This window comes from Plectropomus leopardus, chromosome 2 (genome assembly GCF_008729295.1).
Source record: "Plectropomus leopardus isolate mb chromosome 2, YSFRI_Pleo_2.0, whole genome shotgun sequence".
Lineage (NCBI taxonomy): Eukaryota > Metazoa > Chordata > Actinopteri > Perciformes > Serranidae > Plectropomus > Plectropomus leopardus.
Genome location: NC_056464.1, coordinates 18,476,778 through 18,503,360, shown reverse-complemented (window position 1 = coordinate 18,503,360; position 26,583 = coordinate 18,476,778). Strand labels below are relative to the sequence as shown.

At 39.6% G+C, this 26,583-nt stretch overlaps 1 protein-coding gene across 3 annotated transcripts; it reads right to left on the bottom strand.

The window, feature by feature from the left end:
• mst1rb (macrophage stimulating 1 receptor b) lies at positions 1-26,402 on the bottom strand. 3 transcript variants are annotated; one of them, XM_042503698.1, is made up of 22 exons: positions 26,166-26,402; positions 20,884-22,178; positions 13,559-13,735; positions 13,311-13,433; positions 12,560-12,730; positions 12,291-12,451; positions 10,569-10,707; positions 10,293-10,429; positions 9,883-10,062; positions 9,674-9,773; positions 9,323-9,541; positions 9,047-9,193; positions 7,766-7,919; positions 7,508-7,597; positions 6,356-6,571; positions 6,161-6,241; positions 5,776-5,957; positions 5,530-5,639; positions 5,184-5,349; positions 3,833-3,969; positions 2,479-2,747; positions 1-528 (listed from the first exon to the last, which is right to left on the bottom strand). In XM_042503698.1, exons 2-21 carry the CDS (start codon positions 22,087-22,089, stop codon positions 2,516-2,518), a joined length of 4,128 nt encoding a protein of 1,375 aa, XP_042359632.1. In that variant the 5' UTR covers positions 22,090-22,178; positions 26,166-26,402; the 3' UTR covers positions 1-528; positions 2,479-2,515. The 3 variants fall into 3 exon arrangements, with proteins under 3 accessions (XP_042359632.1, XP_042359624.1, XP_042359640.1); XM_042503690.1 differs by lacking the exon at positions 1-528 and having other exon boundaries at positions 628-2,747; XM_042503706.1 differs by lacking the exon at positions 1-528 and having other exon boundaries at positions 628-2,747; positions 6,356-6,568.
• Positions 26,403-26,583: the final 181 nt, after the last annotated feature.

Sequence of the window (26,583 nt, the reverse complement as noted above, 5' to 3'; positions counted from 1 at the left end):
GACTGACTTTTGTTCTTGGCAGCATGAAAAAAGAGAAAACTTTATGATGTTTATTTCCCTCTGGTTTTATTTGACTCCGGTTTTGTTGTGGGGGAAGTGTGTTTGTTGTGTGTGGTGTCTGTTTACAGCTCTGGGAGTTGCTACAGTATGTTGGTGAGACGTTTGTTTAGTTTGTTTGTGAGATTGACAGATTGTTTGTCTATGCTGACTGTAACTTCTGCTCATTTAATTAAAAATACAGTTGTTCGTTGCAGCCAAATGGCTGAAGGCAGAACAAATGAAACAGCAAGAGGTAGACATACCTGCCTGCTCTGTTGTGCTGTTCTGGTCTGTGTTTAATATCTTATGTTTCATCTAGAGGGCTTATTGGTTGGTTTTCAGAGCAAATGTGAAAGACTTGGGTCATTCATGTTGCTATGCTACAGAAAAAGTGATGCACACATAAAGGATTCTGCATCCATGTTGCTGGGAGCGTCTTCAGGAGCAGATCAGTGGCTCTGCAGAGGACTTCTAACAGAACGCTGACCTCTAGTGGAGAAAGTAACAAAAGACAGAAAGTGTCAAAAATCAACTGCAAATGTTTGCACAAATCCCCCTATTTACTTAAAGTCAACAAGGACAAATCTATAAACAAATAAATATTTTAATTTATTACACTATCTCAAAAACATTGTGACAGAAATACAAGCAACAGGATGTGTCTTTCAGAAAATTGTTGTCAACATTGCGCCTTGCAGAAAAATGGTCCAAAATATACAAAACAATCGCGATAATGCAAAAGATCTAAAAGCAAATGTGGGAATGTCATACCTAAATACACACATGGGCTCTGCTGCTGTAACAGTACACTATGTTTTAGGTAGTGAAAGAAAGCTAAGTGCCACTGAATTAAATGGATACTCTTTTTGTAACTCTTTTCTTCAATACCACAGATGGGACCAAGTCATTGTTTTGCAAGTCATTAGTTAGTCTCAAGTCTTTGCATTCAAGTCAAGTCCCAAGTCTGTCATTTTAGGTTTGGAAGCCTAAACAAGTCATAACACACTCCACCAAATCTAATGCCCTTGCCGGAGTGACAATATATAAAATTCATAAAAATAATTTAAAAATTATGAAAATGTGTATTTATTTGTTAGAACAAATTTGTTGGGTTTCCATCTGCAATTTTCAACTTGCACCTTTTGCACTCTGCAACTTATCCTTCTTTTTTTTCTTTTGTTCTTGTTGACCACTGCATTTAGTTTTTGTGTGCGAACAAAATTATCATTGGTATCATTTTTTGACGCTCAGTGATGTAAAGTTAGTTCTTTATGGTTCTCTCCTGCAACTTGACTGGATGCCAGATTGGTTAAAACAAAGTGGACCTGGGGAATTAAGTGTTGACTTACTGGGAATTAATAGCATTAATGTTTGGTGATTCAAGGGATGAAGGAAAATGAATTGATTTGTGGCACACTTTTTAAATAACATACTTTTTAATCTTAGTCCTTGGATTTGACAATGGGACAATGGGCCCCTAGGCAAAGATATACAGAGGGCTCCACTACCTCTCCAACGTGGAAGCAAGACACAGTTGTGGTTTTGTGTCTCCTTGCAGTTGTTTTGTACTTTTTTTGTGGTTTGAGTGATATTTTGCAAATGAAGACCACAGGGTCGCCTGGCACTTTGGACCCTGGGCTTGTGTCTTTTAGATCCACTCAGTAATTCATCTATGGGCCCGGGGGAAGGTATCAAGGATTTTTAAGTTTAAAGGCTAAAATCAAAGTGAAGTCACGAGTCATGTTAAAATACAAGTCAAGTTGTGAGTATTTTTTGATTTTGGCAAGTTGAATCTAGAACCATCAAATTTGTGACTTGAATCCACACCTCTGCTCAACACTGTAGCCAAGATATGGACTTGGAAGAACTTACTTTACATTTATAATGTATTCAATAATACCAGCTGTGCAGGAAAATAATAAAACAGATATCTGAGAAAGACTCACGTTGTGTGGGAACACGTTAGTTCAGAGTCAGATTTGGTTATCTAGCCCGAGCCAGTGCCTTTTCTTTGCACAATACTTTGGTATTTGAGAAGTAAATATGAACATTTTTTTTTTGTACCATTGTTAGCTAGCTTGCTAACAGGCAGGCTGATTTAGCAAACCAGTGTAATATTACAAATTAGCTTTGAATTGATACAAGTGTTGACCTGTTTTATTTTGTCCCGCCAACAAGCTAGTATGACAGAACTTGTTAAATGTATTATAAGTGACCTCTTTAGCAATTAAAAATAAGAAAAACTAAATTTCTTTGAAATACTTTTAAGATAACAGAGTTTAAAAGACCAAACTTTGTGCTTCTACAGCTGAAAACATCTTGCTACCACTTTCATGCACATAAAGAGCAGGAAGTATCTCTGTTTTAGATGCTCTGTGGTAAGAGTCACTGTTGTGACCTGGTCGAGGTTTTTTGTGCTCTTGCTGTTAGCACCAATACCAGTTTAAAGTTGAGGGGGGAGGAGGAGGAGCGTGGATCAGGAAGACACTGAGCCTGAATCTTCAGCATCTGTGGAGTCACATTCATCAGCAGACTCTGTGAGGGCAGGGTAGGGCCGCGGCTGGTCCAGGTTGACATAGGTGACATTCAGGCTGATGTAGTGTTCTCCCTCAAGGCCAGACAGGATGGTGGAGACAGCCGACACCAACGTAGCAAAGCTGGGCCTCAACTCTGGATCAGGGTCCCAGCACTGGAGCATAATGCTATACCTGGAAAAAGCATTCATAGAGTCCGAGTCTGAGTAAGGAGGGGACAGATAAACCAATGCACTATATATTATTCTATTATATTACATGTCATTACATTACATTTACTATACTATACTATACTATACTGGCTGGCATCAAAATAGTCTATAATTACTTTCACATTTTTTGTTATTGTTATCGAGTGTTTAAGTCTCCACACACACAGTCCCACACTGTGGGACCACACCCACACCCATCTAGACAGGTGTTTTTACCTACTATGCCTGATTTGTTCTTCTCTGAGGACTGTGTGGACATGTACAGACTGCATGATTGAAATCTGTCTGACCCAGTAATTAGTTTTCTTAAGTCACTGAAGAAGTATGAAGATCCTTTACTTTTGTAAAAGTACTAATACCACACTATGAAAATTCTTTGTAATAAGTAAAAGTCCTGCATTTAAAATGTTACTTAAGTAAAAGTAAGTAAGTGTAATGAGAAAAAGTACTTAGTATTAAAAGTATTAAAAGCAAAAGTACCCAATCACACATGCATCATACGTCCCTGGTTACGCCTTTAATCCTCACTGGATGTATGACAAGTCCTCAGTGGACAAGGGGTATGAATAGTTGAGTTATTCTTCATCAGTCTTTAAGTTGATGATTTTCTTCAAGTTGGCAAAAACTCACAGTTCTGGGGATTTATCATTAAAACAAAAAAAAAACATGCTGGCTACTATTTTTTAAGTCACACAGGTATGTGTGTGTGTGGTTTTGTAAGAAAGGAAGTGTTCTTTGCGGTGTTTTGTAGACACATTAACTCCCAAACTGCATTGCTTAACTGTGCTGGAATACCAAGTAGTGGACAATTTACGGGTTTCACACTACTGAGTGACCATTCAAACATCTTGTTATTACCACTCTGGACTTTGTTCTTCCATCTCATAGATGTAAATTTGTGCAAGTATTACTGTAGTTTTCATTCTTAAGCAGCCCTCAACTTTACAATGGATTTATAAAAATTAAGCAACAACAACCCATTTAAAATGACTCTTTAGACTAATTAAACAAAGTGTGCAACATAGTGCTAATATTCTTCATACTTACAAAGGGTCGGGGCAGTACTGAGGCTGGGGAAGCCTCCTGCCCTTCAGTAAGTAATGTGTTATGTCATAAGGGTCCACCTCAGGGTACGGGCTCCCTCCTCTGGTTAGCATCTCCCACATCAGCACACCAAAGGACCACTGCATCAGGAGAGGCAAAAGTTACAACAAGTACAAGTGTGCTGTCTGTCACTGGTTTGATGAGGAGTGTGAGGCTTGAAACATCTCCTTGGTGGAAATTGAATAAATGTTAATAGAGCATACTCTAGTGTGCAGTCGCTGTTTTTCCGTCCTGAGGGGCTAGACCAATGTGAGTTGAAACTATGAAGGTGGAATAGGAATAAATTTGTGAAACACTTATGTTTCCTATAATTGTACTGTATGTGGTTGTACAGTATTATGCTGCACAGCAATTTGGAAGATTTTGTGCATAATCCACAAAAATGGCATTTAATGCAAAATGCTACGTAGAGCCGTGTTTCCTCAGCGTTTCTCGTCCTCATCATTACATACATATGTCTACTGTTTGTGACCATTTCAAGCATTTGCTTTTGTTTTATTTGAATAATTTTTAAAGACCTGAAGAGGTTAAATTATCCAGTAGGTGACAAGAAAAAACAAGTCAAAGTTAAGAAAAAAGTCAGACAAAATTAATAAACATTTATGCAGCATAAAATGTTAGGGTTTTTTTGCTTTCCCATCCTGTAATTTTTTTGATAGTATATTGATTATAGCCTCACAGTAACATGGTAATATGTGACATTAAAAAGGAACATTAAAGCCACAGTTAGTAACTTTTATGAAAATAGCTTTTTGTCATATTTTCTGCAACTGTCACTACATTCTGAGAGAGGTACATGAGACATATAGTCCGTTAAAAAAAAAATTAAAAACAGGTCCCTCCTCCCTTCCTTCTGCCTTTAATGACATTTGCTAATATCAGACAGCGGCTCATTTAAAACAATCAATCTGAGCCAAGGAGTCTCTAACACAGGTGTCAGTTATGTCAATCACTTTATGAACTTCAGTCAAACTAGGCAGCACTGATCAAATATGAATCAAGATTTTGTTACTGCATTGCCTATTTCCTCTCTAAAATATTTTCAGAAACATAGTTCAGTGTACTGCTTGGCTGTAAAATGATAATTGTTATAAGTTGCCAACTACAGCTTTAAACACATCTACCCCCTCCAAATCGAGATGGCTCATCTCAAGTTTATCCTAATGAATAAACTTGTACAACAACAAACACATCATGCACTGATTTCTACTACCAGAAACACTGACAAGTGTCTCTCAACACTTAAACAACAACTGCAGCGATCTCAGTTACACTAAGACTTTAATTTGCTCACCACATCAGACTTGGAGGTGAATTTCTGTGTCTGCAGACTCTCGATGGCCATCCATTTCACAGGAAGCTTTGCTTTCCTGTGATCCTGAACACTGTAATACTCCTTATCAAAAACATCTCTGGCCATGCCAAAGTCTGCCACCTTCACTGTATACGACTCATCTAGCCTAAAGAAAGAAAAACAAAGATTGTGGTTTTGTTGTAAAACATTATATTTGACTACTGTGATGTAACAAGCTTGACTAAATTTGTACCATGAAACATCTCTCTACAGTACATTGAAGATAAATTTAGGCCTAATGGCAGTAAATAAAATTCTGATTTCCCTGCACATCTTGGTGACTCACATGCAGTTGCGTGCTGCAAGATCTCTGTGCACAAACTTCTTTTGAGCCAAATATTCCATCCCCTTGGCAACCTGCAGCCCAAAGCCGATCAGATCCTTTACAGTGGGGTTCTGAACAAATCCAATAAACACATGTCAAAAACACTGATTTTAACAGTTGGAAATGTACATCATTTGCTTGTCAGAATAAAGATGGCTCTTTTTAAATGAGATTATTAAAGTGCGCTATTTAGTGTTGCTGTCACACCCTCTTCTCGCAGCGTATAAAGTGCCGCAGGTCCCCATGTTTCATGTACGGCAGCACCACCAGAGGGAGCCCTTCCTGCGGCAGGAGGATACCCAGCAGAGACAGCACATTGCTGTGGTGGAAACCCTTCATTATGATACCTTCCTTCAGAAACTGCTCCACCTCCTCCACATCTGTTATTCCTGATGACACACACACACACACACACACACACACACACACACACACATACATTATATGTACTCAAATATGAAGGAGGAAAAACAAGTCTGAAAAGCTGCTTTTAAAGATACATAGAAAATATCCCAAATCATCCTGTGGCAATTTGTTCTACATCAGAGGAACTGAGGAGACTTTCTGGTGCTTTCCTGAAGCAGCTACTCACTATTCAAAGACTTGACAGCACAGTGGATTTCTCTGTTGTTGTGGTCTGTGAAGTAGCCATGATAGACAGTGCCAAAATGACCTGCAGGAAAAAAACACAAAATGACGCAGGATTACTGCTGTTTCTCCAAGACATAGCTTACAAAAGGCTCCATAACAAGTTTAGTGTTTCAATACAGACAGCGGGGTTCCTTACCCTTCCCTATGATCCGGTGGTGCTGCACAATAAGCATCTCAGCAGGAATAAGAACATCCTTCACCTCCTCTAGCAGCTCTGGCCTGAAACTGGAGATGGAGATCTTCTCTGGAGGCATGAGGGGGGTGAGGGTTGGATCTATGGTGCCTGCAGCGTAGCTCAGGCTGGGAAACACCACCTGCCCTACCAGAGGGGTTGGGGGACTCAGGGATACTACTGGTAAAAGTCCAAAAAGAGAGGTTTATTAATGAGAGCTATGAAGGCAAGTGTCTCAGAAGCAAATTAGCTATAGACCAAATCACCGTGACACAGCATTAACAGCAACAGTCACCTCCTGGTGGACAACTGGCAATTGATTTTAACTGCAGAAAAATGTGAAATCCGCGAATTTGTTTATTTCTGTTGTCATTTTTTAGCTGTAGCTGTAACATCTGGATATAGTTAAAAACACAGCGGTCAGAACTATCTGATGTTTCTGCTGTGCTTATCTTATGTACTGTCTTGCTTTGCCACCGTCTTTGATTAACCAAATACTGGCAAAGAAGTTAAGCAAAGTACTGCTGTGGACAGAAACTAAAGCAAAATGTAGTTTAGCCACCTAGAAAATATCAATTTAAGGGTAACTGATATTTAAAATACTTCGCTTTACCTTACACATTAACCAACAAAGGCAGCAGTAGACCAGCAACTCCCATGTTATGCAAAGTAAAATTACTGTTTTCGTCAATGGAGTCTGGTGACTTTGAGATATCTGTTCTCCGTCGGAAAGTGGCTGTCTGACAGCACGGTAAAGCTGTCAAAGTCTTCTGAATATAGCATACACTTGAAATGATGTGGATCTGTTTTTTTAAGTGGGTCTTTTTTTTAATTAATTTTCTGCGTATTCAATTTCCATAATCACTTATCCTTTTCATGCTCACATTCACACCTACGGACAATTTCAAGTCACCTATCCTGTATGTCTGACATGGGGAGCACATGCAAACTCTTTACAGAAGGGCCATGGTCTTTTTTAAGTGGCTAAAAACTAAAAACCAACCACTTGCCGTTTGCAATGCGCCGTGTCATTTTAAGTACTTGACGCAAAGATTTCATTATAAATAAGCATTGTGATTCGGCCTGTACAGTGTGGTTTAAAAGCTAGACAGTCACCTCTCCTGTAGTCCCCAACTGGTGACAGCTCCACATTATTTGTACCAGAGCGGTTAGCGCTGTGGGCCAAACGGGTCTCCACCATGGAGGCTGAAAAACATTTCACAACACTTCTTAATCATCAACACATGAACACATGTACATCCTCTGCCATGCTGGGGTTGTTCTAGTTGAAAGACTTGTGTGATTCTTCCCCACAGCTGGTAGTAGTTGTATAAACAGGTCTGACCAAGGTTCACATGACAGAGAGGAGCCCACCTTTCTTCTTCTTCCGTAAGTGTTTCATGACAACGAAGGCGAGCACCGCTCCGGCCACAAGAGCCGCCAGGATCCCCAGAACAATGCCCACCATATAATGGTTGCTGACCCGCACCACCGTACCAACGTTGTGGACTTGCCCGTTGATGGAGATCTAAAGAGCAGAGTCCATGATACACAGTTTTTGTTGCAACCAACATACATGGAAAACATACATTTTTAGGTTTCAAGCTATTTACACTGAGACTGGCTGTGTTTTTGGTCACATATGTGTTACTCCTGTGTTTAAAAGCATATTGCTAACTATAAAAACAATTCATATCTCCCTCTGCATCAGCTCAACTACAATATTTTAATTTAATGCCTAAGTTGAATGTTTCTTTTGGCTCAAAGTCTCTTTAAGCACACACCATGCACTGCTTCTAATTACTTTGAAAGGGACCTTGTTCTTTACAGACACTTACAGAATTTAAAGATTTTGTTTGACATTTTGTTAAATGGCCTTATTTGCTTTCTTGTTAAGAGTCAGATGAGAAAATCAATATCTACGTTAATCTTCACTCCAGCCCTCACTTACGGTAATGAGATTTGCATTGAGACAGAATGAATGAGATCACATATACAAGTGGCCGAAATGAGTTTCCTCCCCAGGGTGGCTGGGCTCAGCCTTAGAGATGTGGTCAGCAGCTCAGACATCCAAAGGCAGCTTAGAGTAGAGCAGCTGCTCCTTCTCAACAAAAGGAGCCAGTTACTGTGATTCGGGCGTTGGAGTAGCGTGCCTCCTGGGCGCCTTCCTTTGAGGATTTCCGTGCACATCCTACTGGTAGGAAACCCAGGAATAGACCCACAACATGCTAAAGAGATTAGATGATGTTTGACTTGGCCTGGGAATGCCTTGAATTGGGATCTCTTAGGAAGAGTTGGAAAACGAGGGAGAAGTGTCTGGACTACCTAGCTTGGCTTGCTGCCGTCAAAACTTGGCCCTGGATAAGCTGCAGACAATGGATGGATGGATGAAACAGGCTACCACACTCATATTTGTGTGTCTCTTACTTCGAGTTTTACTGACTTTAATTGCATGTATAAAATATCTATTTGTCAGCATGCAGACGTACTTAAGTTTAAAATTTCCTGGGACTGTGTATAGATGATGAAATATTTGCCATTTATTTTGTAAAATGTTCAATTATGTTTTCGAGAAACATGTAGAAGAGCGACTGGTGATCTGGATCCAGAAACATCCATCAGTGAGTCATTATCTAAACATTAGGCCTGACTCACCTTCACTGGCAGTCCCTCACTGGGGATGGTCATGTTTTTTGGGATTCGGCAGGTGATCTCATTATCCAGGACTTTAGCATCACAATCAACGCCTGCCACCATCATAATGATGGTCATACAGGAGCTCACCAGATTCAGCTTTTGATGCTGTACACAGAGAGATCAAATCAAGACATGAGACGAAAAGAGTTACTTACTAAATCTATAATAAATATTACAAATCTACATTTGTTTTGCCATAAAGTCAAAGCAAATAGCTTCAGAGCCATTACTTACATGTAGTGACACTTCGTCAAACCCAGGGTACAAATTCAGCACGTGCCCCTCCGTTTCAAAAGGTATGGGCTCTCCATAGGGGTGATAGGAGAACTCTTTGTTCCAGAGTCCCACCGCTCCGTCCATGTCGAAGGAAAGCTCTCCTTCCTCTGTCTCATCCCTGGGGAACACAGGAGTGATACACTCCATTCTCGTGGGCAAAGACTTGCCTATGCACTCCTGAAAAAAACAATGAGATCATACTTTATTGGTAAACCCACAGTTAAATGTAAGAATATGAAATTGCAAAATTGTAGACTGAAAGAATAATGTTTTTGAATGTATCTACTGTATATTATGATGAACACATACCCTTGTCACAGGTTTCAAATGGCTCTCATTGGGTTTAAAGCGGATGATGGTGCGATAAACCGAGTCAAGGTTCTCCCCATCAATGACAATCTTTGACCCCCTGCAATTAAGACAGACGTGCTTAATGTCATGGAAAAAAAGATTGTTTTACATTAATGTGTGATGATGATAAAAAAATATGAGAAAAGATAGAGGTCTCTCTGTTTTACCTGTCAAAGCTACAGTCAGGCAGAACAGCCGTAATCATTGGATTTTCTTTGTAGTAAAACACCTTTGTGGTGAGGACAGGAGACTTGTCGATGAAAACGCTCAGAGGGACGTCCCTCACCTCTGAGATGGACTGGGACAGACAAATGATGGAGGATACGTTGCCTTTGGGCTTTGTGACTCTGTAGAGAGGCAGAGGGGAAGTAAATACATAACATACATACTTACATAATAGGGAAACTGTGACAGATCAAAAGGCTTCACACTTTTAAATATATTTTGCATGTCCATTAAGATAATATCTCCAGTTATGAGTCAGTCTTTGGACCTTTCCAGCCTGTAGTTTTCAAAAGCATAATTACACACAATTTGCAGTTAGTGTGATGAAAACAGATAAAAGGTATTTTCAGACCTCTTTATAGGGCAGGGCATGTCATTGAGAGTGACTCTCCTGGTCCTCCCAGCATCCAGGTGAGGTCCAGTCACTGTGATGAGCGTGCCCCCAACACGGGGCCCATAGTTGGGCTGAATTTCTGTGATGTTGGGAATCTGGACGGACAGTTTATAATAGTATTTTGGCAAACAAATGCGTCTGACAGGTGGTTCCATGGATTAAATAGCTTATTAAATCATTCTTAGTTTTGATGTTGTCATGAGGATATTAATGGATGATAACAACAAAGATTACCACAAATGTGAATCCTGGCATTTCTGCCTTCCCGTCAATAGAGTAGCGTCCACCCTCCACCTTGACCTCATGCACCTCCACTGTGATGTTGACTGGTTTGGACAGCTCAGTAGCCCCAGAGCGAATCTTACACACCAGGCTGAAGAACATGCACCACAAAATACTTGTATCAGTAGGTCATTGGCAAATACAATAACTGCAACACAGGGGCACTTACATTTATTAAATGTATTTAATAAAATAGTTACATTTTAGGCAGCATCAAGAAATAAAATTCCTGGTTAGCTAAGCTCCTAAATTACATCTTTCAGTTAAATCAATCCACTGCACTTGTGAATGAAATTGTCTTTGTAGAGCTTGTTGGTTGGTAAATCTATCTCAGAAAAAAACTGGTTTTAATTTAGATCAACACTTTGACATTAGCTACATAAATTCATTAAATTCCACCAAAACCAATGGCATTGCCATCAGCCTCAGCTGTTGCTCAGTGCTAACACATTAAACTAAGACAATGAACATGGCATTTTTTTTACGTTAGCATTATAATTTAGAGATTGTTACCATGCTGATATGCATCTGATTACAGCCTCACAGAGGCACTAGCTTGGCTTTAGACTCTTATGCCACATGGTACTGCATGGCTCAACTCAACTCACACTTTTTCGATTTTAGCAAAAGTTGTGGATAGGACCTTGTAGTCTACTTTTTTGGTATTAACTCTGTCCAGCATCCAATCAAGCTTATCAAGCACTAGAACGAGGAGTTCAAACACTTCAGACCACAGACTGGTCATTGAGAACTATAACGAAAATCGTCCCTTGCACGACACGACATCCTGCACAAACCTGCCATTTTTAAATAGCCAACTTACCATCAGTAGTGACCGCAATTTGTTAATTCCCAGATTTTTTTTTTTAAATGGCAGCCTGCAAAACTACGCCATACACGACGGTGTACAACTGAAAGAAAGCAGAAGTTCATTCCTATGTAAGTTGCTGAGTGGTGCATGATGAAGCCAACTTGGTTCAACTGCTGCGTATTAAAATATCAGAATGATCCAGGGATGATTGCCACAACTTTAATAATGTTAGCAGACTAAAGGGATCCTCCTGATAGTAAAACAAATAATTTTACGGGGGTTAGGATGCTCAAAAATTACAAATCAATTAATTAGATGTTTCTTTTGCCATGTAAGGTGTAATGGTGTAATTATACCGTTTGGCCACAATTAAAATTGGCCTCACTTCTTGGGGGTCTGGTGGCAATCAGCTGAGAATCTTGCCTTCACTGCCGGGGTACTATCAGCAGGGGAAAACTGAATATATAAAAAAAAAACTGGTAAAGTGAGTTGAGTCAAGTCAAGTTGAATTGGAAATGAGACGGAAGTCTTTGTGTAACTACACATATTATTAATGTAGTCCTGTGTCACACTGAGATATTTCAGCACATCAGAAATAAGGCATAAGTGAGCACATGTCAAGTTTTGGTGTCAGTCCCTCAAAGTCTAGACTTTTATTTTGTAATAATGTTCAACATTCAGATATTATTGAGTTTGATACCAATTTTCTCTAGAAATAGCCTCAATAGACCGGATCATAGGCCAGAACTGTTATGCTCTGTTTTCTTCCTTCCTCAGAGGGAATTATTACAAGTGTTTTAATCTGTTTTAACACCCCAATAAAATCCTATGGATGCAAGAACAAGGCCTGGATGGATACTCACTGCGTGTTGTTGCTTTTGACCGGAAGCACAATGCAGGCAGTTTGTCCCAGTCGGACCTGGTGTGTTCTGGAGGTGATAGCAGGTCTTAAGGGGGACTGGAACTCCCATCCGCACACCGTTAGCTCTGTTTGACCATCAGGAGGAGCAGTCCGTGGAAAGAACTGCGTCAATAAAAGCAGAATATACAGTATAGTGCCCCCTTGAAATGAGATGTCTTTATTAGTTGCTCAAAGATATGTTCTTGTCCTGGATTACAGAACAAACCTCACCCCAGTGATCCCTGGTGGGCAGGACTCGTTCCTCCATCGGCTGTGACACTCGCTCTCCCAGGAGCACACTCCAGAGCACCAGCCACAGCCCATGAACTTTGGGGCTGTCAGACACATGGCACAAGTCAGGAAGTGTTGACAGCCCGGCCCTCTCTGGGGCACCTGGATCATCTGAAAAAGGAGAGATAAAAATTTTAAAGGTCACATATTCAGTCTTCCATTATTAATGTGGCTATTAACATGTAAATTGACACTGGCCTCATTCAGCACAAGGCTGTTTAACAGGCTGCACTGACAGCTCCTGGTGCTGAAACAAGGTCAGTAGGATCCCCTAATAACAACATCACACCATAACAGTCCTAATATCCCACAAGACCCATGTGATGATCCAGTGCCAGCCTTTAATATCCACCTTGCTCCAAACTGTTAGGTCATATCAAGTTTATCGATTTCCTTTTTAGGCACTTATTCATTCTTAGGCTCACAAGGGGTGCAACCTATCCCAGCATGCACTGAGCAGAAGGCAGGGAAACACTCTGGACAGGTCTCCAGAGCACCATGGGATCAATGACAATCAGTCACAGGCCCAGCTCATTTGTAATTGTAATGCAACCTGACCTGCATGTCTTTTGGTCTGTGGAAGGAAAGTTCACCTCCTGCCATCAGATGACAGTTACATCCATCCAGAGCCATTTCACACGTTTCCTTAATAAGATTGGTTTACTCTCATTTCAGGGGATTGCTGTCGCACCTTGTCTCCAACCACAAAGAGAAGATACTCTGATGAGTAAACAGCGGCAATCGACGAGACCCTCTGGTTCTCTACCAAAGAGTAGTTGGCAAAGATAATAGGGCTGGATCTTGTCAATACAAGCTGCAGACACAGATATAACATTATTAGTAGCAGAACATATACAATGGTCTCAAGTGAGGACAAAAACCAAACATGGCTTATATATTTTTTAAAAAATCATTTATTTCTCAAATCATGTTGTATACCTGCAGCAGGCGTCCAGTAGAGGTGCCAATATGAGCTACTGTCTTGTTCTCTATGGTCGTGACCAGCAGAGATGTGAGCAGGACGTCTGTCATCTGCCTGTTGAAGAGGTCCACTCTGTAGTAGGGCTTTGACACCATGGTAGGATGGTCTCTGCATGTGGCGTTGTTCTCCATGCTCTAGTACCAAAGCCACAGGCAGCAGAGGACACGAAAATGAGACAATGAGAAAGTGAGGCAAAAAGAAATTCAACAGTATTTAAGTTAGAATTATTATATATGTTTGAATAAGGTTGACAGCAGGGTCTAGCTAGGCCTTTTGGTACAAGGTACAAGGTAGATTTATTGTCATTTTGCTTAAATGTGGTTTAAGAAGAAATAAGAGACAGAAAAGCAATAAGAAGAATGAGGAGTCTGACCTCCTGTAGTGGTTTTAGTGTATGTAAGATTTTAATGCTCTGTAGCATTTTGAGCCTGAGCCTCTTTTTAGATGGTGTCTATGGAAGAGCCGCTGGCTTAAAATGTTACACAGCATTAAAATCCTTCAAATGGATGTTATTTGGTTTGCGGATCTATTTGTTACTCCTCTGCCAGATATTTTTTTTCAATTCAGCGCGTATTCTATTGGACTTTTATTTTTTAAGATTTAGCCACATGTATGGTAAAAAAATATATAATTTATATTCAGCTAGAGAGTTTATTCTTGACCTTGGAAAAGTACCTAGACCAAATAATCCAAAATTATATGTCAGGTCATAAATACAACAATCCAGATTCAAGGACAAGAAGTGGAACTATAACACAAGGCCCCTTTTTTCCAAAGCTTTCAACTGTATCACACATTAAGGGCAGTATTAAAAAATAGTTATTAGATGCATCTTAATTCTCTTTTGGTAAATTATGTTTTAATGCAGAAATGTGAAAAATCAGCAATTCAAAACCCAATTGTAGACATTATAAACACTTGCACCAATTTTGCAAAATCGGGCTCATTCCACAGCCTTTAGCTGAACCAACTGGGTTGTGAAATGTAACAGAAGTAAACATGTTTGTGTTTACATTCTAAGCTAGGCTACTTCCTAATTTCTGATGAGGATGGCTGAGCATCAACAACCCCAGTAGATAAAATCAGACCAGCAACCCATGTCTAAAAAGCTAGTGTAAGGACATTCTGGCTCCTATTAAGTTGAAGGGAAAAGGGACCTGGACACGTGCTGCACATTATGCAAGTAAATTCCTCTCTGTATTTACTTATGGATCATTACAAATACACTATGTTTTAAATGTAACATGTTGTGACATTGAGAAAGTCATTAAGTCATGTGCTCAATTCAAAATTGTTTCATAACTGCATCATAGACCTCAGAGTCTGAGTTGAATTAGGAGGTGCCTGGAGATTCCCCCCATCACACATGCGCAGCTGTCATGGAGAACAATCTTTAAGCACAAGCAGTTAATTGGACGTTGACGGCTCAGAGTGTGTATCTATGTGCTCTTAAGAGATCCACATTCTTAGACCACAATAAATTACCTTCTAAAAATATACAGGTGTAATAATAAAGGCCCGGCTGCTTGCTTGTATGGACGTGCTGTGAGCTGCGCTGGTCACCAGGGTAACCATGAGAAACAAAGTCCCTGGCACACCAGAAGCACAACATGAATCTGTCACGATAATATGATCATTTTATAATTTATTAGCCCATGATTAATTATTCTGTGCTGCATATCTGACAGGATTGTCTTTGACACAGAGCAGGGTGTATCCCTGTTTGATTAAAGGGAGTCTTTCATGTAACACTGGCTAACAGCTAGAGGCCAAGACAAAACTAGAATTACCACCTCACAGTTTTAGCCTTCGCTAGTCAAGTTGCAATTTACATCCATGTCTGCCCAGACTCATTTGTAGCACTGACAATAGACTAATCTTATAATGTTGCTGCAAAGAAGCTACAAATGCTAAAACATGAATGCTTCACACACATCTTTAACCCGGCAACAAAGATACATAAATCAGCACAGTTTCATGATTAGTGTTACTGATTCAGTGTCTGACCAAATGTCTACACCTGTTTGTGTAAAATGTGTCATAATTAGCATATTTATTCTTGAATAATGGCTAAAAACTTTTTCTTTTGAGGTCACAGTGCCCTTTGACTCTGGACTAACAAATTCTAGTCAGTTTATTGTTGGATTCAAATGCACATGTGCCAAATTTGGGGAAGTTCCCTTGGCATGTTCCTGAGATATCGCCTTCAAAATAATGGGATGAACAGACAGACAACCTGAAAAAAAAAAGCCTCCGGTCACAACCGTCACAGTGAGGTTACATTTTCTAAATGTTTTCTTGACATATAAAAATACTGAGAGACGTGCACCCTCCATCATCCTGCTGTCTTATGATGTGAATTAAGAACTTAAAAAAAACACACAAACAACATTGCTACTGACTGAAGTCATTCACCTCCACACCTCCAATGCACAAAACCTTGGTTATAATTAAATTTTGTAAACCCTAAACCTCAAATTCCACTGACCTAAAAATAAAAAGCATCATTACTTGGAAAGCTTAAAGTCACACACAAAGCCCTCAAAAGTGGAGCAGCATAGTTTAGTCTGTGAGGACTTGGCTTCGGATTTGGAGGGTTGCCAATTCAAGGTCCGGTATAGACCAAGTATGGAGTGTGGAGCACTTGAGCAAGGCACAGAATCCCCATACTGCTCCAGAGACATGTGGCATGTGTGTGTACAAACATGGGATATAAGAAGCAATACATTTCAACTGCCATTTACCTTATTGTGTATATTGACAAAAAGGGATAGAAAGTAATTTAAAAATGTGAATTAGAGAACTGTGCAAAAGTCTTGGGCCACCGTAAACTTTGCTATTTTAGCAAGGCTATAATGATGACACATATTCATTTGTAACTAGAACATACATATAATATGTATCAAAAATGAAAATATTTCAGAAAAAAAAAACAACTTCAACAGACTAAAGTTGCAAGTGTTTAGTGTGACCTCTCTTTACACTTAGCATGTCTTGAACTCTCTTGGAGCAGATAATATGAGATTTACAATACTAATCTAATGGTAAACCAGGACATTATTTTAGAAAACTTCAAGATAGTCTTCCCAAGAGAGTTTAAGAGGTGTTACATTTAAAGGGAGGTCACACTTCTTTCATATATATATATATATATATATATATATATATAGTTGCTAGAACAGCAAACCTACTTTTGCGCAGTACTGTAAATTCAAATGCAAAGGCTGTCATACCTCCAAAGACTAACAGACCTTCAATGACATAGAACATTTTTTAAACAAAAACATTAAAAATATAAATACATCTACCGTCCCAAATGAAAACATTTTTTTAATATTCCAGTGAGAGCCCATAAGCAGAAAGAGGCCAACAACATCAACAAAACTGATTACTCATATGTGGAGCAATTTATTCTTTGTCATTCAATCTAATGATTCTCCCAAATTCTAAGTAATCTGATGGCGTAATAAAGGGATAAAAGCATAGTATTTCTGAGGCACATATGACTTTGGCACAAAAGATATTTTGATCTGCTGAGAAATGGAAGAACCAGGATTACAAATTGTTGGACAGTCCCACTGGCAGGTTACTCAACATTCAGAACAGCAGCCAAAAGCAACAAAACAGAAGATGCCTCGGGAGAAAGTTCACTAGTCCAAGAGGAAAGTTCCTCTGTGGATAAATCGAAGAGAGACCTTCCAAAAGAAAAACTTTACAAAACTGTTTATCTAAACCTCTTGCGAATTTCTAACAAGTGAAATCAAAACCCATGTTAAATTTTCAGCTCTTACCCTTGAACAGTTTACATCACCTCACAGTTTTGAGTTCTGAGTCACAACATTTTCTTACCACAAGTTTAAAGACTCAACATCCAAACTATGAAGTATTTGCAGCAACAGCAATAATAGTAACTCAGTTCTGGGAATTCTGCTTCATTCTCATACTGTTTACTTTATTTACTTTTAATCTAAATGGGGACTAGGAAGCCTTAGCACATCCCCGACTCCACAACAGCCAACACAGAATAACTAAATATAAAAAAGAAAACAATGGTTAACTTCCTTTGGGATCTGGAAATAAAAAGCAGCATTACCAAAAGCATTAACGCAAGAGACCAATGCTGTTATAATCTCAGATGTCTGAAAATATCAATTCAAATGCACATGATGGCCTTAAAAGGATACTGAACACACTCACACCATACCAGTTATGAAGGAACTGATAAAACAGGAAGGAATGAAGTAAACCTTTCTAAACTGAAATAAGATCAAACCTTTTTAAATAGTTTATTAAATTACTCTTTTCCTGTCTGACCTGAGAAACTCACTTAGCTGTTTCAGAAAACAAGTCATCCCACTAACAAACCTCACTCCTACCTGGCCCCCGTCCAATTTTCATTCCACCAGTGTGCAGGCTGTCTTTTTCCATACTTTCTTTCCCAACGAAAAAACAATTTGTATCCCTGTTTTCTTGGATTTTACAGTGAGTGCTTACTGAATGCTGATGCATTTGGCTCTGGTTGCATTACTCCACAGACTGGGATGCAGATTACCTTAATGGTACTTCATAGAAATCCAGAAAAGTTTTTTTCTTTTATGGGAACGTCACATGGTGGAGACGATGTGCAAAAAATAAATTATTGTTTCAGGCCAAAGAGAAAATAATGGTCATATTTCTCGGATAAACTCAGTCAGAATATCAACTGGATGAAAGAAAGATTCAGTTATTTTCACGTTCATGACCTAGCTGTTATTATTACTTTAAAAACCTCCCTGCCTTTACACACAGCTTCAATGATGTAATAATTACACTTTTGGGAAATCTATGTTTTGTGCTTTCTTGCTAAAGGTTATATGAAAGGATTAATATTACTCTTGTGTCTGCATGCTAAATATGAAGCTGGAGCCAGCAGGTGGCAAGCTTTGCTGAGCACAAAGACTGGAAACAGGGGTAAATATGTCGCCTGGTCTTGCCCACAGCTATCAGCACCTCCAAATTGTCATTTATTAACAGGTTATATCCTGATTTTTTCCTGTCTACACAGGTTGTGTGGCAAACTCACAGACATTAATTAAACAAAGAAGTTATAATATGTTCAACAGTGAACTTTAGAGCTTCCGTTGGGCAGATATTCATAACTTTGAATGGATCCAGGATAGCCATTTTCCTTTTTTTTAAAGTCTTTATGCTAAACTAAGCAAACAGTATTTGACTCCAGCTTCATATTTCCCACACGGACATAGGGAGATCGACATCAACCTTCTTATCTATCTCTCAGGAAGAAAGTAAAAGCCTATTATTATTTTTCAAAATGCTTATTAAAAAGTTCAAAAGTTATTTTTTAATAGGAAACGGTGTTTGCATCACTTAAAAGGTATAAGCTCTCAAAGGCAAGACTAAAAGCGTAGTGTGTAGGACTTAGTAGCATCGAGCGTTGAGGTTGCAGAGGAAACTTTTCTCATGTGCCAAGCGTGAAGGAGAACTATAGTGTCCAACACGAAAACCTGAATGGCCCTAGAGTGGGCGTTTGGTTTGTCTGTTCTGGGCTACTGTAGAACAATATGGTGACCCACTCTGTATGTAGATTTTAACAGCTCACTCTAATGTATTGAAAACACAATTTTTAGTTTCAGGTGATTATACACAAATGAAAACATAGTTATGAAAATGATATTCAATTTCTGCCAATGGATGCCTCCAAATCCTACAAACTGAACCTTTAATTCCTATTTCTGCTAACATTGGTTTCACTTTCATTTTACACTGTAACCTGTGGGCAGGTTTATCCGGGAAAGCAGTGAGTCACACAATAACCACATGCAGCTGGAGCTAACTCTGTGCTATGACAAAATCTTTTCATAATGTGTTTGATTTCATTAGTCATGTGTAGCTCAGTCTACATCTAAACAGTAATCCTGCTCCTGCCAGAAGAGTCAGTGAAGTATTTCTTTTAGTGGGGGTTTACATGATTTCCTAAACTGATAATTCTCCATAATAATCATAATAAAATAGCTGGCAGAGGCATCGTTTGTGTCATCATTTTAAAACTCCATTAAATGCTCATTTACGTCACTCATTTGGATTGTTTCTTTGTTCATGTACAAACAAGCACTCAGCTCTCAGCTCTCAGTAACCTTACTACGTTTTCAATATTTATGCACATAACAGCTGTAATTTATAGCTCCACGCCCAGATGGTAACATTTTTAACAGGCCCTGTCAAGATGCCTGCGCTCTGAGTCAGCAAATAGTTACCAATTATGGATGGGTGCAGTTCAATGAGATACCTTCAATGTTTTTTTAGTTAAGGTTCTTGGAAAGTGACGGCTAGAAACATATGGATTATCTCATCCCGCAGACTCCACATACTTTCCATCTTGCCAGCACTCCATGAATCTCTCACACACAAACACACACAACTGAATTTACCTTTACTCTTCACCTGTCTGCATCTTTGAGACCCCTACTTATGAAAATCAAGTAGATAACCTTTTTAACAGAACTCTTAATTGTTTAAAACTCAATTTTCATTGTCCGGTGTGCTCTCTGTTGTTATACATCCAGTGTTGTCCTTTGTTTGAGGTGTGGCTAGTGCTCTTCCTCTGCAGTGGTAAAGCAAATGGCACCTGATTACAGTAGTGTATGGAAAAGGACAAAAATGTGAATTTTCTCTTGCAGATTTCCTGAAGCTTTGGTTAAAATTTGTGCTACATCAGGATGTGAACTCAGCTAAATACAGTCTAGAAAATGCCGATCAAAACTTCTGGGTTGTAATGTCACAAACCATTTTGGGTGGGACTTTCAACAAACCAAAACCAAAACCAGGGGGTATCTCAGGAAAAGCAAAGTGTAGCTGTGCATCAAATTTAACTTTCACACTCACTTCAATTTGTCAGAGCTGGCAATTGGAAACTAGGTTTATCTAATATTACCAACAAATTATTAGCTGTTTGAGCACGTATGAGTTGAATGTGAGCAGGTATTCTTGAGCTGCAGGCTTACGGCTGAGGGGCAGGACTAATTTGCAGATACATAGCCTACATCAATGCATATTCAATAAGGCAAATGTGCAGAGTTTAATGCATAAAGAGAGTTTTTGTGTAAAAGTTATCAAAATATGTCATTTTGATAAACAGATATGACTTTTTAGTGGTTTAATCCATGCCCAGAGATGACCTTTAAAACAGTATCTTGAATGGGGACTCTTTTATTTAAGCAAAAGTAGACATGAGATGATCTTAATCACCTGGAATCACTGTGTGTTTGTGGCCTGGTGGACTCACCTCATGTGGACAGCTTTCACAGGGCTGGAAGTGGCAGAGCCCTCTGGAGAGCTGCTCTGGTCCAGACTCGCAGCAGTCATCCACTCCATCGACGATTGCTTTGTTCACATTGTCCATTGGGAAAGCGCACAGGGCCGAGTCATGCTCCGTGACCCCGTTGTCATCAGTAACAGCAAAAACCCCATAGAGGATGTCATCTTCCTCCTCGGCCCCTAACTCTTCTGCCAGCTCCCTGCCAGCTTTGCCAAAATGGGCCGCTTGGACCACGTTGTACACCACATCCTTATAGGGTTCGCTGGCTACATTCCTCCTCCTGCGTTTTGGTTCAAACCGACACTCCAGGATCACCTCACGATACCTCTTCATCTCCCATTCATTCCGAGGGAGACGTCCCAAGCGAGTCTGAAACGGAGAGGAGTCCTGATCGGGGCTCTCTCTCTGAACTGAAAGGAAGTAGACAAACTCCTGAGTGAAAAAGCTGTAGACATATTCAATATGGTATGTCCTCCGCAAGCCTGGGAGCACAGTCAGGCCACGCACGTCTCTGTAGAAACCATCCTCTGTGGCCAGCGGTCGACGCACTGATAGAGACTTCCTTGCATAACGCTGGGTCACACTGTCATTGACAGTGGTGGCAACAAAGAAGTAGACGGTCTGTCCCTCTTCTACCATGGTGACTTTGGTACCAAGAGGGCTCGCCACACAGTCAGGACAGTAGGCGGCAGAGTTAGAATCCCTTCTGAACAGACACTGAGAGAGAGAAGGCGATTCTCCATTTGCTCTAAGTTGGTGGAAGTAGCATACACCATACTGAGAACTTCCACACGAGTATAAATACATAAAGAGGGTGTCCAACAGCAACACCTGATTGTTTGTGTCTTCCATGAAGTTAGGGTCCTTGTCAATGTCACACAAATCACATATCTGACAATCTGGGCTTCCCACTGGCCCGGTGCGGAGCTCCCACACCTTCTCCAAACTTCTGTTGACAGCTTCAATCACATTCTGAGAAGCAACATACACTTCCTGGTAAAACGAGTTGTTGACTATGTTTTGGATGGGGCCCCGGGCCTGGAAGAAGGGCATGGTGTAAACCACAGAGAAGTTGACAGGGCTTGGGGCAAGTGAGGGACAGCTGGCTGAAGCAAAGGCCAGCAGAGTCTGGAGCCAGACACATGTCCCCCATTTTGTGGTCCTGTAAACCATCTCCACTCCGGGGTGCAGCACAGACAACGCAAGGTTACCTCCAAGTTCGATGTCGGGACAAAAGCATCATTAACAGCAGCTGCTGACACCTGAATGAAGAGAGAAGAGTAAGTCATGTAATCATTAAGAAAATTTCCCTAAAAGACAAATATGACTAAAACAATTCACTCCTAAAAAAAAAAGTTAACTTGCTTGCTCTGCACATGGCGTTCAACCCATGGATGTATTGAGAGACCTGGATACAGTGTTGGAGGTGGGGTCCTGTTCATTCATACGAAAGTTGCTCAGTGGTGCATGAAGCATAAAATGTTCAACTATTGTAGTATTACTGGGCCCATTAACCAGGTGGCATAGAGACTTCTGCCCGTCAAGTCGGCTACTTCCAGTTTAGTGCTTTGCTAACTTAAATGGGGATAAAATAAAATCAAACTTTATTTATAATATCAAAAGAAATGATTTAACATGATAACATGATTTAATCTTGCAGTTCTTCTAGACTTTCCGAATGTTTCCAAATCCTGATGGCAAAATCAGTCATTTTGCAGGGCTGATTTAAAGATGTCTTTTTCCAAATGTAAGTCTATGGGAAAGTCTTTTTGGGCCTAATAGCATCATGTGACGGACATGGGAGTTGTAATTCCACTGTTTGGCCACTACGAAAATTGGCTTCAAAGCCAAGTACACTACCTTGCAGCTTGTTTAAATCTCATGTCACGATCCTCTAAAGAAATAGAGTTTATTTTTTAAATGGTGAAAAGTGAACCTTGACTTCTTTTTCCAAATGATTGCAACCAATTTTATTCTAAATTGACCTACTACATCAGTTATCTTCAGTGACACTAAACCTCCAGCAAAACTGTAAAATAATAACAGTGGCTTGTCACAGATAAAAAGCACAGTTTCATGGAAATGAAGCTCAGCGTCTAGACTATCTTTATGCTGCACGATTCCCTCTCCATCTCACTTCCTTGGCTTCTTCCAGTCAGATGATTATGAGCGTTCCCTCTTCCAATTAAACTAATTAAATTTTGTACCGATCTCTATCAGCCAAACATATTGCAGTCAAACCTTAACTCGTTCCTCTCTGCAGCTGTCAACTGTCATTTTATTCAGAACCGTCCTCCATCGCATTCGCCTCCAGTCATCACTTTCAGCACCCAGGTCGAGCTCATTGAAAGTCCACTCCTTCTCACATCCAGATCCTCAGGATCCACTACATCTCATCACCACCATCAGCGTCTAGACTCCATAGGGGGGACCCTATTCTACAGCTTCACCACCCCCCTTACAATTCCACCTCACAATGAGGTCCAGTCTCCAAAAACTTTTCATATGTCTCATACTTTTGTGCACATGTAGATAAATATTCTCTCACTCAGAATGATTCTCTCCTGGATAAAATGTTGCGACATGGATTTACATACATTATTTGTAACTGATTTAAATCAATATCAGTCTGCTTAATTATGTTCTGCACTGAATCCAAACAGATTCAAGATGACACATATCATCATCTTGGTTAAACCAGATGATGATGAAACTGCATGTGGTCATAAAGATAAAAGCTTCCTCTGACTCACCACAAACACTGAGAGGAAACGTTTACATAATAAAACAGAGGGATGTGTTGGTCAGCGTAGTAGATAGTGGATCAAACTATTTTTATTGTGACTTCCTGCACAACTCATTCATATCTGTCTGGTCGTGTTTATTCTGGTTAATCCAACATCTCATTTGTTTTTCTTCCATAATGAGTCATGATCTTTTAGGCAAGAGAGAAGCAAGGTAATGCACCAAATTCATCAACTAAAATTGAGCAGTTTTCCGTGGCTCATCTTCAGTCTCCCAATAACAACCAACCAAATGGAACCGTGTTTCAAACTCTGAGCCTTGTCTTCATTCTGAACAGACACTGTTTGGTGGATGATTAACCAGACACATCACGGCGAAGCTGTATTCAAGAACCCCGGCCTCTCTGCTTTGCATTCCTGTCACAACCACTACGTGCCTTTCAGGGGGAAAGATGTCCACGGACTGATGGTCATAAGACGACATGCGCCTTTTTAAGCCCCAGGTGGAGAAGGAACGGTTTGTCCGCTCGTGTCAAAGAATTTCATCAACTCTGATTATTTTATTCAGCAGAAAAAAAAAATCCTAATTTTCACCAAAATTCTTTCAAGAAAACAGCACTTGTTCTTACTATATGCAGTCATATGGAAAAGTTTGGAGTCAAATTTAGTGTCTTTACATTAATAATTCATGGAATCTCACTGATGTTGTGTTACATTTTAACATTTGCAGCTCCATGTGAAACTGAGGTTAAGGTTAGAGGACATGGGTATACATAGTAATGGCACTGATTGACTTTCTTCATGTTCATGGTTAATAAAGCAAATGGTTGAAATTGAGTTTCCATTCATGGTACAATAGTGCTATTTGGCTGGTCAGCAGCTAGCGAGATTTTGCTGCAGGCTGCATCTGTTTGTATTCCCTCACTTAAGGTACAGGATTCAAATTTTAAAAAGTGTTCAATGTACTGTTTTCTGGCCTGTGCATTTAATCCTAACATCAATATGAATCTAACTATTTAATTTACAAATAAAGTCTACAACAGCAGGGTTTTTTTTTTTTTACTAATTTAGTTGTACTGTAAAACTTGGCTTCAAATATGCTGTGAACTATGGAATGAGCTCCAAACAGTGTTTGTTACTTTCCACTTGAACATTTAAAAAAGGTTGTACTTATGTACTTGCAATCACACTTGTAATTACTTTGTGTGATAATGTATAACATTTATGTCTACCTTAAAAATGTGTGTTATTTTTGTGTGCAGGCCTTTCTTGAAAAATACATTTTCTATGAGACTACCTTTTTAAATAAAGGATTAATTGTTTTAAAAAAGACTTAAAACAATGACCTCTAAGTGTGAGGGACGCGGACACTGTATTGGCTGCAATATGCAACAGCTTTATTGAATCGATGCCTTGATCACCAGCACTTTGGTGGCAGTTAATTAGAGAAGGAAGAGTGCCTCTCTTTCATTATCCCCTGCACAGATTTCCACAGGGGTTTGAAGAGGAAAGCTGCTGTGCAAGAATCAATGTTTAAAACATATTGCACACTGAGGACACATGTATTGATTCAGTGACGGGGAATGCATCCAAAATCACTCAAGAACGGCCAAAATCCACCAATTTTGCATTTGCTTTATTTTGAAACATTCATATAAAATTATTTCTCTGAGTTTACTCTTAAAAAACAATGTGAGATTGAGATGTGAAGTGGTCTCAGGTCAACACGGTGCCCCAATCGATTTTGAAAATGGCACTGAAGCATAATCATTTTTAGCCTGTGTTTTTCTGCTTGTTCTTTTGCTTTATACATTTTTGGATTTAATTTTTTCAATGTAATCTCCAAAATTGCGTTCCTGTTTCTTATCCTGAAAGTCCTAATTTAAGGGAAATTACCTTAGGCTCCATTCCACATGTAAAAGAGTATTTAAGTATTAACAGCTACCCAAAATAACGCCTCCCTCTGTGAGCTCTATGAACGGTTATACACTTCTTAACTGTTCTGACAGTAAATTCAATTACTGTTCCAATTACAAGAAACTAATTGTAATATTTCCTAATATATACTCAAATTATACATAGAATAGTATATATTATCACACATATTATGAGTTTACAGTATACCTTCTTCACTCATCTTCACACATAAACAACATGCCACAGTTTCAGCACCTCAGCCTATATTAGCCTGCATTTAAAACCCCTGTTTAAATACACCAAGATGCAGTTAAATTATGATAGCAGAACACAGTAATGACTTTAAAATGACTTTAACACACTTAATAACAATTTGAATCACCTGTCATTGTATCACTGTGTATTTTTTATTTTATTCGTAGTAATAGTATTTTATTTTTTTTGAGCAACAGTTGTTTACATTAACTGTATGGTGGCTGAATGTTTGCTATGGTATCTGACAACAGCGCCAGAAGATTTAGCAGTGTCACGTGGCCCGTTTAACAACACCTTTTGTGCTTGCAGATGTGAATGTTTTGACAAGCTTACCTGTGCAGGTTAGTTAGTCCTCTGCAGGAAAGCAGTCACTGCCAGCTTTGCTCTTTATCTGACTGAGGAACAGCGCAGGGATGAGTGACCGTCGCTCAGGAAGATATAAGATAAAACATCGGATTATTTTTTGATAAAAGTTGAAGCGTGGTTGTTCCCACAGCGCGCTGGGACGTGAGGAGTGAGTTTGTTTCGGATTTGACTTCAGCTCTCAGTTTGAGTCGCTCCTCTGAGGCTCAGCGGTGCTCCAGCTCGCTCCTCCCCTCTGCACACTGACACCAGCAGCAAAACTAAAACCTATTAACCCTCATTCGTCCTGATTCGCCCACCTTTCATGGTGACGCATGATGTCATAAAATGATGCATGTAAATTTGCATATTTTTTTAAGAACTTATTTGCCTTTACGTTTTTATTACC

Coding starts and splice junctions, on each gene's coding strand:
- mst1rb (XM_042503698.1), bottom strand. CDS start 22,089: ATGGTTTACAGGACCACAAAATGGGGGACATGTGTCTGGCTCCAGACT. Junction 10,708..12,290: donor GTCAAAAGCAACAACACGCA/GTGAGTATCCAT, acceptor CATGTTCTTCAG/CCTGGTGTGTAAGATTCGCT. Junction 9,542..9,673: donor ATTTGAAACCTGTGACAAGG/GTATGTGTTCAT, acceptor TGTTTTTTTCAG/GAGTGCATAGGCAAGTCTTT.